This window comes from Magnolia sinica, chromosome 3 (assembly GCF_029962835.1).
Source record: "Magnolia sinica isolate HGM2019 chromosome 3, MsV1, whole genome shotgun sequence".
In the NCBI taxonomy this organism is placed as follows: domain Eukaryota; kingdom Viridiplantae; phylum Streptophyta; class Magnoliopsida; order Magnoliales; family Magnoliaceae; genus Magnolia; species Magnolia sinica.
The window spans coordinates 123,030,816-123,045,188 of record NC_080575.1 but is presented as its reverse complement, the minus strand read 5'-3'; the positions used below and the strand labels follow the sequence as shown (position 1 = coordinate 123,045,188).

The 14,373-nt window shown below is 41.5% G+C and overlaps 1 protein-coding gene across 1 annotated transcript; it reads right to left on the bottom strand.

Moving 5' to 3' along the window:
- Nucleotides 1–3,981: 3,981 nt before the first annotated feature.
- On the bottom strand, nucleotides 3,982–8,488 carry LOC131239147 (glutamate receptor 2.5-like). The gene is made up of 4 exons (XM_058236705.1): nucleotides 8,170–8,488; nucleotides 6,883–7,189; nucleotides 5,347–5,741; nucleotides 3,982–4,374 (listed from the first exon to the last, which is right to left on the bottom strand). The coding sequence occupies exons 1-4, from the start codon at nucleotides 8,455–8,457 to the stop codon at nucleotides 3,982–3,984; spliced, it is 1,383 nt and encodes a 460-aa protein (XP_058092688.1). The 5' UTR covers nucleotides 8,458–8,488.
- Nucleotides 8,489–14,373: the final 5,885 nt, after the last annotated feature.

The window sequence follows — 14,373 nt, the reverse complement described above, 5'->3', positions numbered from 1 at the left end:
CTTGGATTTTCCAATCGGTCAGTCCTGGTGGACCACGACTTCACCCAATTGGACGCCATCCGTTAACATAGCAGTGCCGAGGTTCTTTTGTTGCTGGAAATTGTGCATCCATACATGCCTAATCTCATGTGATTTTAGCTCGGGATTGGACAGGGGTGTGCCTTAAATAGGATGGACGGTCTGGATCATCTAAGTGGGCCATGATGGTGGCCCACAATATCTCTCAAAATGGATGTAGTTCGTCCACTTCAAACAGAAGAAAGCAGAAGGAAATTTGTATTTGAATAGGATTTGGGCCAGCTCTGGTTGACCGGACCGGTTGGTCCGGTGCAGCTCGCGTGCGTGTGCACTATATGCACGTCCAACTCAGGTGGAGTCCATGATGATGGATCTGGGAAATCCGCTCCATTCATCCATCTTATCTCCTCAGATAATGGGTTGAGACCAAATTTGAAGCATATTCAGATCTCAGGCGTGCCCAAAATTAATGGTTTATGGGCTGATCTTTGCGTTGGGCCACTTCCAGAGGGATCCAATGGCTGAAATTTGACGTGTACGGTTAGTTTTTGGTCCTCGAGCCATGTATGAAGTTTCGAGCCAAACAGATGATGGAAACCCAATGATCTTGCATTTTGGCTCACTTTCAGGCCGCTTGAGCTTCAGTTTCTCAATTTTCGCGGATCCCTGGCATGTAATTCCGTCGATCTTGGTTCCCTGAAGTCCCGTCCAATGCCTTGGTGATGCACGCATGTTAAATCCATATTTTTAGTGTCCTTTCCAGTCCACGCTCGTAGATTCACCTTGCATCACAACATGATTAAAATAAAGCATTAAATAGTATCATGCTTGTAAATACAGCTAATAAGTGGGGTCTAATATGTAATATTTGACCCTCAACAGAAACATCTCAGGCAGATGCTGTATGTCTTACAAATAAACAAGTTGTACCTCAACTTGAAGAAGTGTAGCTTTTTAATCGACAGCCTGTTATTTCTAGGATTTGTTGTAACGTCTATGGGCATCTGTGTGGACGATGAAAAGGTGTGAGCCATTAGGGAATGGCCGATCCCAATAAACATTCATGAGGTGAGAAATTTTCACGGGTAGGTGACCTTCTATCGTCAATTTGAGTAAATTTTTAGCACAATAGTCATGCTTATTACAGATTGCATAAAAAAGGACTGTTTCAGTAGACCGATGAAGCTGATAAGAGTTTTCATGAGATCAAGCATCGTTTGTCCACAACACCGGTCTTTGTGCTTTATAATTTTGACAAGTTATTTGAAGTTGAGTGTGATGCTTCATACATCGAAATTAGAGGATTATTATCACAGGAAGGCAGACCGGTAGCCTTCTACAGCAAGAAGCTCAGCGAAGCTTGAAAGAAGTAGTCAACGTATGGGCTTAAGTTGTATGCAGTTGTTCAGGCATTGCGACATTGGTAACATTATATGATTCAAAGAGAGTTTGTTCTATACACTGACCATCAAGCATTAAAGTTTATTAATAGTCAGATTAAAATAAATCGTGTGCATGCTACATGAGTTACGTTTTTACAGGAATTCACGTTCATTTTGAATCATAAGTCAGGGCAACAGAACAAGGTAGCTGATGCATTTAGTCGTCGTGCATCAATACTTGTTACGATGAGCAACGAGGTGGTCGGCTTTGACTATCTCAAGGAGTTGTATGCCGAGGACGAGGACTTCAAAGATTCTTAGATGAAGTGCCAAGAATGTCACCCCAGTGACCTTCATATACAGGACAGTTTCTTTTTTAAAGTGAATCGATTGTATATCTCTCAAAGTTCTCTGAAAGAGTAGATTATTCAAGAGTTACATGGAAGTGGCCTCGATGGACACCTTGGGCGAGACAAGACGCGAGCTATTGTGGAAGAGCGATATTACTGGCCGTAATTGGTACGTGATATGGGAAGAGCCGTACAACGTTGTCATGTTTGTCAGATCTCCAATGAGCAATCTCTGAATATGGGTCTCTACACCTTGTTACCTATGTCTGACGGTCATTGAGATGATTTATCTATGAATTTCGTGCTTGGTCTCCCACGAATACAACACAGCATGGATTCAGTATTCATGGTGGTATCGTTTCTCCAAGATGACGCACTTTATCTCATGCAAAAAGATCCTTGACGCAACACGTGACGAATCTATTTTTTAGGAAAGTCGTATGGCTACACGGGGTCCCCAAGACCATTACTTCTGATCGTGACACGAAGTTCATTAGACACTTTTGGCGCACTTTGTGGACTCGATTTGATATATGACTTTAATTTAGCAGCGCCTACCATCCATAGATTGATGGGTAGACCGAGGTTGTAAATCACACATTAGGAAATCTCCTTCGCTGTATTTCAGGAGAAAAATCGAAGTAGTAAGATTTGGCCCTGTCTCAAGTAGAATTTGCATTCAACAACATGGTGAACAGTCCGATAGGGAAATCACCGTTCCAGATTATCTACGGACGAGTGTCTCGCCACACACTTGATTTAATCCCTTTACCTAAGCTCCTAAGCACGAGCATTGTAGCAGAACATATGGCAGACAGGATCATGAGCATCTATGCGGAGGTGTAAACCAAGCTACATGCCTCGAATGAAAAATATAAGGAATAAGCGGACAAGCATCGGCGACAAAAAGTGTTCAAGGTGGGCGACCGCGTTATGGTTTATCTGCGCAAAGAGAGTTTTTTGACCGAGACGCACAACAAGTTGAAGAATAAGGAGATTGGACTCGTACCAATCATCCAAAAGATCAATGACAAAGCTTATGTTGTTGATCTTCTAGATGACATAGCGATTTCACAGACTTTCAACGTCGTAGACTTGACTGAGTATCATGAACCAGAGCGGGACGAGAACTCGAGGATAAGTTCTTTTGAAGTGGAGGGGACTGATGTAGAGCGGGTCGTGGACAGTTTTATGACCAAGATTGATCAGAAAAAGCCCGATTGATGATAAAAGTGATCCGAACCATTGGACCTAAGATCAGGCATATCTCACAATCCGGAATGAGTTATCAGGTGTAAAATATATGATTTTGGGGGTAGAACGAGCTACTTTAGCCAACCAACCCATGTCGGGTTGCGTAAGCTAGATTTGCAAAATACACCTAGATTGACGCGGTCATCTCCTTACTTTAATTCCGTTTTAACTATAAATTATAAGTTTTAATTTGAGTATAACTCTTCATCTGTAGGGCTTTAGGAGTTGTGTCCAACATGAAAAGGGCGTAGAATAATTAGGAGAATTACTTGGTGAAGCCAAATAGGATACTTATTATTTTTAGCCAAAAACCTTGCGCACTAGTAGATATCACGATCGTCTATAAATAGTAAGTTTACTATTTATAGTAAGTTGCGAATTCTAGGAGTTTTATTTGTAGTTTGCTTCTGATTTCTCTCCCATTGCTTACTACCCCTATTTAAAGGGTTGTGAACTCGTTTATTTCATTTATTAGTTAAAATTTGAATTTATTAAAATTTATTTCTGTTTTCTTGCTTTCTTTCCTTGTTGATTCGAGAAGTCTCTGTGAGGAGTCCAGAGACGCTTCGTAAATTCGGAGTAGTTATCCTTGAGGACGACGGCATCACGTTCATCCCTGCATCATTATCTGATTAATTGTATAATTAATCTCCTTGTACAAGAACAAATGAAAATACGTGCTCAAACTACTTCAACTTATATTTCTTTATTTTCTACTAGTTTTACACATCTGGAACTAAGGTCTAGTACTATATATGTATTCGCTGTGTAGTGTATAAGCTCGTTGAAAGACTGGAACGATTAATCCTGCGGTAGTGTAGCCGAATGCTTTGTACAAACGGAATGGGACTATCTTCAAGAAACATATGGTGGTACGCACTTTCAAGCTATTCTCGACATTCCATAAGTGTAAGAACGTTTTCTCATTTTATTTCCTATACAAAACACAACAGCAAAGGATGATCAGTTGAAGCCATTTAGACAGTGTTGCACCTTTTGAAACTGGGCACCTCTACCACGGCACTACGTGGGCCTTGATCATCATTGTTGTGGATCCTGTTGGTCCTGAATATCGGCCCCACATTCTGGCCCACCGATCGGATCCGAGGGTAACAACTGCGCTGCTGATTGCGGAGTCGGCCCACGAGGAATAGAACAAGAGCCAACGTTGACATGCTGCCTGTGATCACGAATAGTCCCCAAAAGCCATCTAACCCGAGCCTGGCATTCTCATTATGGTCCGGCTCAATACTCGAACCTTTTTTAGAAGAAACTAAATTCTCTTGGAGTCTCCGCAGCGTACCGTTTTCCCGCAGTCTTAGAATCTCGTCGGAGACTTCCTCCGCAAGTTTCGAACCTTTTGGGAAGACCTGAAGTAAGTTCAATGAAAACTAAGTTAACTATTCTTTCCTTTCCTCGTCGGAGACTTCCTCCGCAAGTTTTGAACCTTTTGAGAAGACCTGAAGTAAGTTCAATGAAAACTAAGTTGATTATATATTCTTTCCTTTCTCTAGCTATTTGGGCTGTTTGGGCCCCGGCCCGATGAGGCTCGTGGGTAGGCGTGCTTGAATCAGGCCAATGTGGGCCCACAAGCTAAGATCTCATGTTTAAGCGGCTAGCTAGTTAAGAGCGATGCAGGCAAGTCCTGATCCATGGGCCCCATCCAAATCATCCAAATCTTGGAAACCATCATGTATGGGAAAAAATATCCAAAATTTTACTGAAGGGATCATCCTGGCCATCTGACTGGTGTGAGTTTCCTGCGACACAAAGCCCTGTGGGCCCCACCGTGATGTCCATGCAGAATCCACTCCGTCCATCAGTTTCACCAAAATGCTACGCGATGAGAGCCCAAAATTGAACCGTATCAAAGACTCAACTGAGCCACACCAAAAGAAACAGTGAGGACTGAACGCCCACTACTGTTATTGAGGTCCACAAAAGATTTGGAAGAGAATAATATTATGTTTTCCTTTCATCCTGGTTGGAATGATCACCTTATGAAGGGGTTAGATGGCATATAAACATCACGGTGGGCCCCAGTAAGATATCAATGGTGGGCATTTACGGTGAGTTGCACAGTAAGCATGCCCTGACCCATGAATCAGATTGGTCCACTTATCGCGTGGGCCACACCTGTATGAGAAATATGGACGGTAGAAAGAAAAAATAAACGTCAAGAGCCCATATCCAACACACACGTGTTGCCTACTTGATGAATGAACAAGCCTGATTTCTGTAAGGGGGCACAAGATCACAGTGCTTCCCAACTGATGAATGGTCCAGATCTCACACACGTGTGCCAGCCTGGTCCATCTCACACGAGGGAGCAGTACACTTACAAAGGCGAATCCTCCAATTTCGTAGGTGGGCCCAGTGACGGTGTAACCCTTGGGATTCTCATCAAGGAAGAGTTGAATGGATGGGATTTCAAGGAATGCAGCTTTGATGGTCCCATTTGAAAGTGCCTGTGCGTACTCATCCGACTTGAACGTGTCCACGCATCCCGCGCCAAAGCCCACCACCTCTTCTAAGTACTTTGACATGAAAGACCCAACGTCGCACCCCACCTTTTCTCTGCCCTTTAATAACGAGTCGGCATCCACCACACTCGGTCTGAGTCGCTGGACAGTGAGCATTGAGGTGAGGCTAGCCGTGTAGCTCTGAGTCAAGATCAGTGCCACGAACAGCCACACCACCATTGCCATTCTAGATAAATTGCTTCGCAGTCTCTCTCCTGGTACAAAAGAAAAAGATCAATTTGGGATTTGGATTATATGGTAGGGCCCACCAAAAACAGTGTGGAAACTCAACTGAGTGGAGTTGAGTCTCCAGAGTCCGAGTTGACTCAATGAGTTTTAGAACCGTGTCACGGACCACTGTCCTTCCTTCGGCTTCTGTATAGGAAGGGCCATGAAAGAGGGACCGCAATCCTCTGCAACACTTGTACGTGGGGGTAAAACAACCAACTTTTCTGGAGCCCACCGTGTTCTAGGTGCGACATCCACTCCATCCGTTAGCCGCGCACACGGTTTGGTTCGTTCCAGTTTTGGGGTGAAACCCAGCTCCAGGAAAACCAGAACCAGAATCAAAACCGGACTGTTTGCACCCTAGAACTGAATCGGAACCAGACTGTAAAAAACCAGTTCAGTTCCGATTTACGGTGTTGGGCTTTTTATAATCAAATCCAGTTGCATGGTTTGTTTTTATAATGCAGCCCATTGCATGGTTTTTTAATAATATAGTCCAATTGCACAGTTCTTGAGAGACAGAGAGAGGCCACGGAAGAGGGGGCAGAATAAAGGAAGATTATGGTTTTTTTTTCTTAATTTTTAACATTTTATGTTTTTAAAAAAATTAAAAATTAAAAATTTAATTGACCGAAAGGTCCGTTTCCAGGTTCGGATCCAAGGTTCGGTTCTATGATCCGGTTCAGGGTTTACTTCGGTTCTATGGAACCCCAAACCGAGAACAGAATCAAACTATCCGTTTATTTAATTTTTGAAACTAAAACCGGAACCGGTCCACTTCAGAACCAGACCAAACTGTGCAGTCTGGCCGATTCCAGTCCCATTACCGGTTCCACTGATTCCGTGTGCACCTTTACCATCCATCAGGTATGCCTTCTCATTTTACCATCATTGCAATTAAAAACCCAGGTGGACCTCACCATGGGTACATGATGATGATTTTTCAGGCGGCTTATTTAAAAAATTGGTGCCCTGTGGACTGGTGGCTGGACCCACGGATACTTAGATCTGACTGGATTTTAATGGGTCCAGATGCAATTCTTCAGGTCCATTTATTAGATTTCGGATGAGGCTCAGATTCACGTGGGCCCTGCTATTGACTAAATCATTCTCTCAATTCCTACTTACCATTAATGGGAAAAAGGGTGGTGAAGGAAAGCCAGATCAAGCTGCCAATATGATTGAAATAGGAGCGCTCTTCTTCATCGTCCGCCCTCTCCATATACCACACGATTATGCCATTGTACAAGAAAATGGCCCCTGTTAAGGCCCACAGTGTTTTTGTGAAGGGCTCTACAAAGATCCAAGCTTTTCCTTCTTCTTGCTTCTCAAGCACCACCATTCTTGATCCTGTTTCCGTGTAAGGACGGGAGAATTCTACTAACTGACATCGTTTGGCCACTATCGATGTATCGCCCACGACTGCATCGAATGTCTTTGACCCAGAGAAAAAAAATCCAAAGCAAGTATTAGAATCTTCTTAAAGGAGGGAATATTTTAGAATGGTACCTTCATCAGTGCAAAATAAACTGGCAAAGTACAACAAATGAGCAGCTGGATTGAGAAAATTGATTGGTTTTTAATTATTTGATCTATTTTGGGTGCGTTTGGATGCGATATCTATTTGAATTACAATTTATCTCATGAAAAGGAAGCAACCAAATTGAGCGCCTGGGCTCTGAATCTCAATCTATTTCAAGTCGGATAAAACATAACTATAATTTGTGGGGTACCTTCTCATCATGAATACTAAGAATTACGCCGTTACTGCAATAGTATCAGCTGAATTTCGCAATGTTTTTACCTCTACCTGAGAGCTAAAAGCTCAAACATTTTAATATCCAGCAGAAGGTGGGAAAACTAAACAGCCCCCAAACTGAGCAAAATCCCAAATTTGAATAGACCAGTCCTGACCAGTTCATGGTTCGCATCTGGGACGTTGCCATGCTAGAAAACTGCCGCACTGGAGCGGAAAACATATTTAGAAACCTCTGTGAGCTTACTGGTACTGTGAAATGATAATATCTTATTTAGCGACGTTTTATAATATGTAATGGTGATCGCTAATTAACTATATTTTGCGATAAGCTATTAGGTCGTCGTAAATAATTAACTTATTTAATGTTGTATTTACAACAAATTTGGCAACGTGCAACACTCGTCATAAAAAAACTTTTGTGACAAGTTCGAGGTTTTTTGCGACGAATTGACTTGCCGCAAAAAGTCTAAATTATTATAGTGATGTGTCTGCACAAAAGGTAGGCTGCACAATGATAATCACTATTGGGCTGGCTACCTATTGATGTTCTACATATGTGATACATCTGTGGAAAAGGACTTACAACACAGCTGCTGCATGTGATCATTTCTGATAAAATAAGAGCTGAGTTGTGGAGACTACTCCAGTGAACTGACCTTGTGATAGACTTGCTCGACCATAGTGTCGTAGGGGCCTTCGAAAGGAATGAACTCGTAGTCTATGTTGTTGTTTAAGTTCTTCCAAACCAACCGGAAGATGTCGATAGAATGGCCGCTGAAACATGTATCGTTTGAAGTCCAGTTGCATTTTACGGTCACATACTTTGGGTATTGAGATTTCGCTGGGACGCCAATTCTGAGAGTCTTAGCGGTTGTTGGTGTGGCCCACCCTCCTAATGCTCCAAGCAATAGGAGGAAATGGAGGGGAGGAAGAGAATAACGCATTTCTTCGCGGGTATAGATTCTTGTTATTTTTCTTTTGATTTTTTTTCCCCTTTACGGCGGTCGAGCGAAAAAGCTTATATAGGCCATATGCAATAGGCCAATTCAAGCTTTTGGGAAAAGCCTCAGATTTCAAAGTTTCTAGTGATTCCGTTCAACCCACGGCAAAAATTTCCAATTTCATGAGATTACGAGAATGCCCCTCTGCTGATTTTCACCGGAGGAATTATAGGGTCCTGCAAGTGTAGAGTTTGGCGGCACGCATGATGATTTTGTGAACGTGTGGCCATGGTTGAGTAATCCAAACTGTTCCTACGATGAGATAGACAGTTGATGGGGGTTTACTTGAAACTCTACAGGATTTGAAGATCCTAACCTTAGGAACAGTGGTTGATATTCAACACTAAAACATTCCAAGAGTGGTTGTTGGAATACTCCAATTAGGGATATTTTTATATTCATAGTCCATTCATGGTGGAATGCAACACACCAATGGTCAGGATTACCCATTAGGGGCCTCAATTGTCGAAGTTGACAACTTTGGTAGACCATGATGGGTCTTCCAGGAGTGGTCGGTGAGAGTCCCAATTAGTAGGGAGGGCTTTGGGGGCATGGTCCATCCATTCATGCTGGAATTCAACCGACCAATGGTCTGGATTACCGAACCACCAGAACCACCCAAGTCATGGGCCCTCTTAAGAAATTAAGATGTGTTCGCTGAACACATCTTGACCATAATATGTCTAGATCATTTTAGAACATTAAGAAGAAGTTTTTAAACGAGCCATATTCTTCTTCAGAAATCAGATGGCGGGATCATCACAGGACCATGATAATAAACAGGCTGCTTGGCTATTATGGTACCAGAAATATGGACGACTCAAGTCGTCAGATCATCTTAGCATGTGGGCCCAAATGGGCGACAGATTTTGGTGATTCTCAGTCGCGACAGGAACAAAACGAATTCTAGTAGTATACACTGAGCGTTCCGTGTATATACATTCGTCTTCGCGCAGCATGGAACGAGTGGCAAGGGTATGATCGTCATTTGAATGCTGGACGAGGTAGTTTCAGACGGTATTGCTCAAGGAGAAAATGCCAAGTCTGGGACAAGATTATGCATGCTGTTCTAACCTCCCTTAGTTTGATTCAAAGGAGAATATACCATTCCTGGATGTATCTCTGACTGCCCTTCACCTAAACACGCTGTCAACGGACTGGGTCTGGGTTTACCTTCTGCTCGGATTTTAAACTGTTCATGCCGGCTTGAGGGGGCAGGCCTATTCAAAATTTTGATTTTTATTGGCGGCCCCAACATCAGCAATTGGATCACATATAAAAGTATTCTTTGGTCGTTACTTAAAATTGATTTCGAACAATCATTATGTAGTCACCGGATACCCTGCAAGTGTTTGTAGAAAAAGCTTTTTACCGCAGCTCTTATTTCCCTGTGTGTAAAGGTTATTGACATGTTTAACGCGGGTGGAAATTTATCACTTGCATGAAAATGTAACTTTTTATGTGGGGTTCCTGGGTTGTGTACCAAGGGAACCCAATCATGATAATCAGATGCCTCCAAATCATATCTATGCAATCATTACATAGGCCAAGCTGCATAACGTAATGGGCATTCACGGGAAAAGAACTTTTAAAATCACGTGGTGGTTCACATGGTAGTTGAATTAGCTTTAATTTTTGGGCTCTTCCACTTTTATGGTGGGAAAACCCTTCTGGTAAGGTTGGATTCCATGCACAAACAGTGATGATCTGTCTCTCTCTCTCTCTCGTCTTTCCTTTATACAAACCGTGGAGAGTATCTTGCAATAATTATGCATTATGGACTTTGGTAAAGATTAAAATAAATTTGATAACTCATAAATAAGTTATAATATCTAATACATAATTATTATTAACTAAAATGAGAATAAATTATTTTAAGCGGCGAACAAATAAAGCCTATGGATTTCTATCTAGGAAGATTTTGTTGGTCTATCTGTTTTTATAGCCCAATTTAGGACACTTTACCAAATATTAAGCACATCCAAATCTCAGGTGAACCACACTGCAAGAAACAGTGATGATTAAATGCTTGTCATTAAACCCATTGATAAAGTCAACTAAAGTTACCTGAAGGGGAAGTATGAAAATTAGTTCGATTCAAAAAAGTTTGTAACGGTTATTCACTACCTTTTCTAGTGGTGTGGTCACAGATATTGCGTCTTTTAAGTTTTTGATAATATCCTTGAATGAGTTGAAAAACAGATAAACAGCGTGGATATGAAACACATTCGTCAAGGTGGGCCTCACATGGTAAGGGCATATAAAATAGAGGAAGAATTTGGTTGATACTCGGAAAACTTATCGATTCTTTTCACACTTTCGAGTGCAAAAGTTATCTCACGTTGAAAAACACAGTTTTCGGAGAATATTTATAAAGCATTAAACTTTCTTAAATACATAAAAATAATACTAATAATAATAATAATAACAATAATCACATAATACTGTATCTCGTATGCATGCAAGAATATTGTTTTCATCTATATACGAGCACGTGTGCAGTCAACTACATCACACGCCATTACGCATGCCAACGCGGTAGATAGGTGAAATATCTAAGCCATCCATAGGGTGAAGTCCAGTGTGTGGATGATACTGACCAAAGGTAAAAGAGGTTCATTCATCAGGATTGCAGTGATATTAGAAATAAGTTAACAGCGGCTGATTTTGTCGCAACCGTACATTTACTCAATTAAGTGAGGCCACATCTGACTGGCTGATCGATTTGATTCTTGGGATAGATTAGGTTCTAATGGATGGCTTTGATTGCAGCTGTTTTGCCAAGCTGGCATATGTGATGGGGGATGCATTAGCTGACTTGTACATGCATGTGAGCATAATAAAATATGTGGTGATGAAGACTATTGTTTTAGCGTTATGCTCTGCTTGACGGGCCATTTAACATAATAAAATATGTGGTGATGAAGACTGTTGTTTTGGCGTCATGCTCTGCTTGATGGGCCATTTAACAACGGGCCTAAAAAATAAAAACAAACGGTTGCAGCAGACGCGGATTGCCCCGTGGGGGCAGTTTTGTAGTCGGGGCCACCATGATGTATCTGTTTATCCCCACCATCCATCCTTTTTTTTTAAAAAAAAAAACTTAAGAAAACAAAAATAAGGCAGATCAAGGCTCGAGTGGATCAAACCAAATAATAAGCTTGGTTGCATTAAATGGACAGAGTATTAAACGTCAGTTGCATTAAATGCAAGAGTCATCTGTGGTGTAATTGACCGTTAGATCCGACTCATTTTTATTTTCATACGTTAAAATTACCTAAGAAAAGAGATGGACCGCATTGTATAAACAAATACATCACGGTGGGCCCGCCCACAGAACTGCCCGTTTGGGGATAGAGAGTGGCCGGGTAGGACGCAATCCGCGTCAGGGAGGACCTGTCCGCACTCTTGACGGGGATCGCATGCCGCGTCCAGCTAGAGGAAAATCCCTGAAGCAAAATGTGGCCTAAGCTCCATGGGCCCATTTTAATACATGTATTTTATCCAAGCCATCCATCCATTTGTTGGCTTATTTTAGGTAAAATGAGGTAAACTTAAGCTCAAATGGACCACACCACACGAAACAGTAGAGATTGGACTCCTATCATTAAAACTTTTTCAAGGGCTATAGAAGTTTTGGACCAAGCTGATATTTGTATTTTCCATTCATCTCGTCTGTGTGATCTTATAACAGTGGGCGTCATTATTTTCACTGTTTCTTGCAGCGTGTGGTCCACTCCAGCTTGGAGCCTGCCTCATTTTTGGACTCATGCTTTAAAATTAGCAGACAAAATTAGTAGACGGCATGGATAAAACAGATACATCACAGTAGGCCCTACAGAGCTTTGGCCAGGTCCTGCTCTGGGTATATTCCTCCTGACAGGTGCTACGTGCAGTCCGCATCCATTGGGAGTAGTGTATTGAATACGAATTTTAGCACATCCCATGTGGCCCACTAGATCAACAATCTCAACCATCAGACATGTACCACATGTACCCTGACGAGGGAACTCCATAGAACTTCTATGCAGCCACCGTTTTCTTTTTACAGCATTCCTCAACTCAAATTTCTGAGGAAAAAAAATGTTGAAACAAGTATTTGATAGGTCGTCCAATTTTTGTACACTGATGCCACACCTCATGAGTAAAAAACGGAAAGAAGCGTTTGCTACGTTCCAGTCTGGGCCCGCACCTAATGCGTAAATCCGCTTGATTTTTAAATAGCTCATCTAAGAAGGCGTGGCCCCACCTAATGGACTGCTAAGATATTGCATCGTGTATAAATTGGCACCTGCTCTGGCATGTGTAGATGGGAAGGTTATACCGCGTGGGCTTAGCGTTAGCAAACCTAAAAAATATTATAAATTTGTGAATATTTTTGTGTTAGCTTAGCATTAGCAAATCTAAAAAATATATGTGTTTGCTTCGATGCTAAGTATGCATCTGATTTCCACATTCATATTTTGTGGCACAGTGACATTGCAGCTACACACCTCTATGTTTCGGATAAGAAAAAAATTACTAAAAAAGACATGAAAATTACCTGTTCAAAGTAGACAAATTACCATGGAGGATTACTTTTTCCAAGGTTTTGGTCTTTTTCTTTTGACATAGTTTTTGGGGGTGAATTTTAAGGGAGCTAACCCAACACAAAGTTGTAGGGCCCACCATGGTGTTCATGTGGTCATCCATGAGAAGAGCTAAGGCTTAAAACTCACGGATGAGGATCTTCGGGTGTTCAACATACATAGACGTGCAGAGTGGACAAAGGTTGAAGTTGGATATCAAATTTAGGAGTACATCTTTATTGGGTACGAGAAATGTGTTAAGGGCTATAAACCTTGAGATGCTGACTTGCAAAAGATGGTCATTACCAGCGATGTCACCTTTGATGAGACATCAATGTTGAAGGCCAACAAAGACGTTGCAGGGAAGTTGAAAAAACATGATGCGACTGAGATATTGTCGGTGCAGGTGGAGTCAGTTGAGCTGGCTATTGAAGGTGAAATTCAATAGGTACAAGAAATTGAACAAAAATAATCAACATGATACGTAGGTAAGTATAGCCAGGAATAAGGAGAAAAGAACCATTAAAGCCTCAGTTTGAGGACACGATCTCTTTTGCTTTATTTATAGGGAGAGTGAAGATCTATCCACCTTTCAAGAGGCAAAATCTGAAAAAGATGACGACAGGTGGATGTCATCCATGGTAGAGGAGAGGGAATATCTACATAGGAATCACACATGGGAGTGATAGAACTTCCAAAAGGTCAGAGGGCTATTGGGTGTAAATGATTCTATAAGAAAAAAAAGGAAGCATTAAAAGGGAAAGAGGACAAAAAGTATAAGGCGTGGCTCATAACAAAGGGGTTCTTATAGAGGGAAGAAATAGATTACAATGAGGTTTTCTTTCCAGTCGTGAAACATATTTCAATTAAGGTGTTACTGGATATGGTAGTGAAATCCAATTTAAATTTGAAACAACTTGATGTAAAGACAACATTCATTCATGAGAATTTGGAAGAAGCAATTTACATGACGCGGCCAGAAAGATTCGAGGAGCTTGATAAGAAAGGCCACATGTGTAGGTGGAAGAAGTCATTGTATGGGCTGAAGCAGTTTTCGAGGTAGTGGTACAAGCAGTTCAATTCTTATATTGTGGAGATTGGGTATAACAGGTGTGAGTACGATTGTTGCGAATATTACAGGGTGCTTGAGAACGAGTATTATATTTTATTGATATTTTACATTGATGATATGTTGATTTTCACAAAGGATAAGAAGGAGATATACTTGATTAAGTTTTTGTTAAACATGGAGTTTGATATAAAGGATTTATGTGTTGTGAAGAAGATCCCA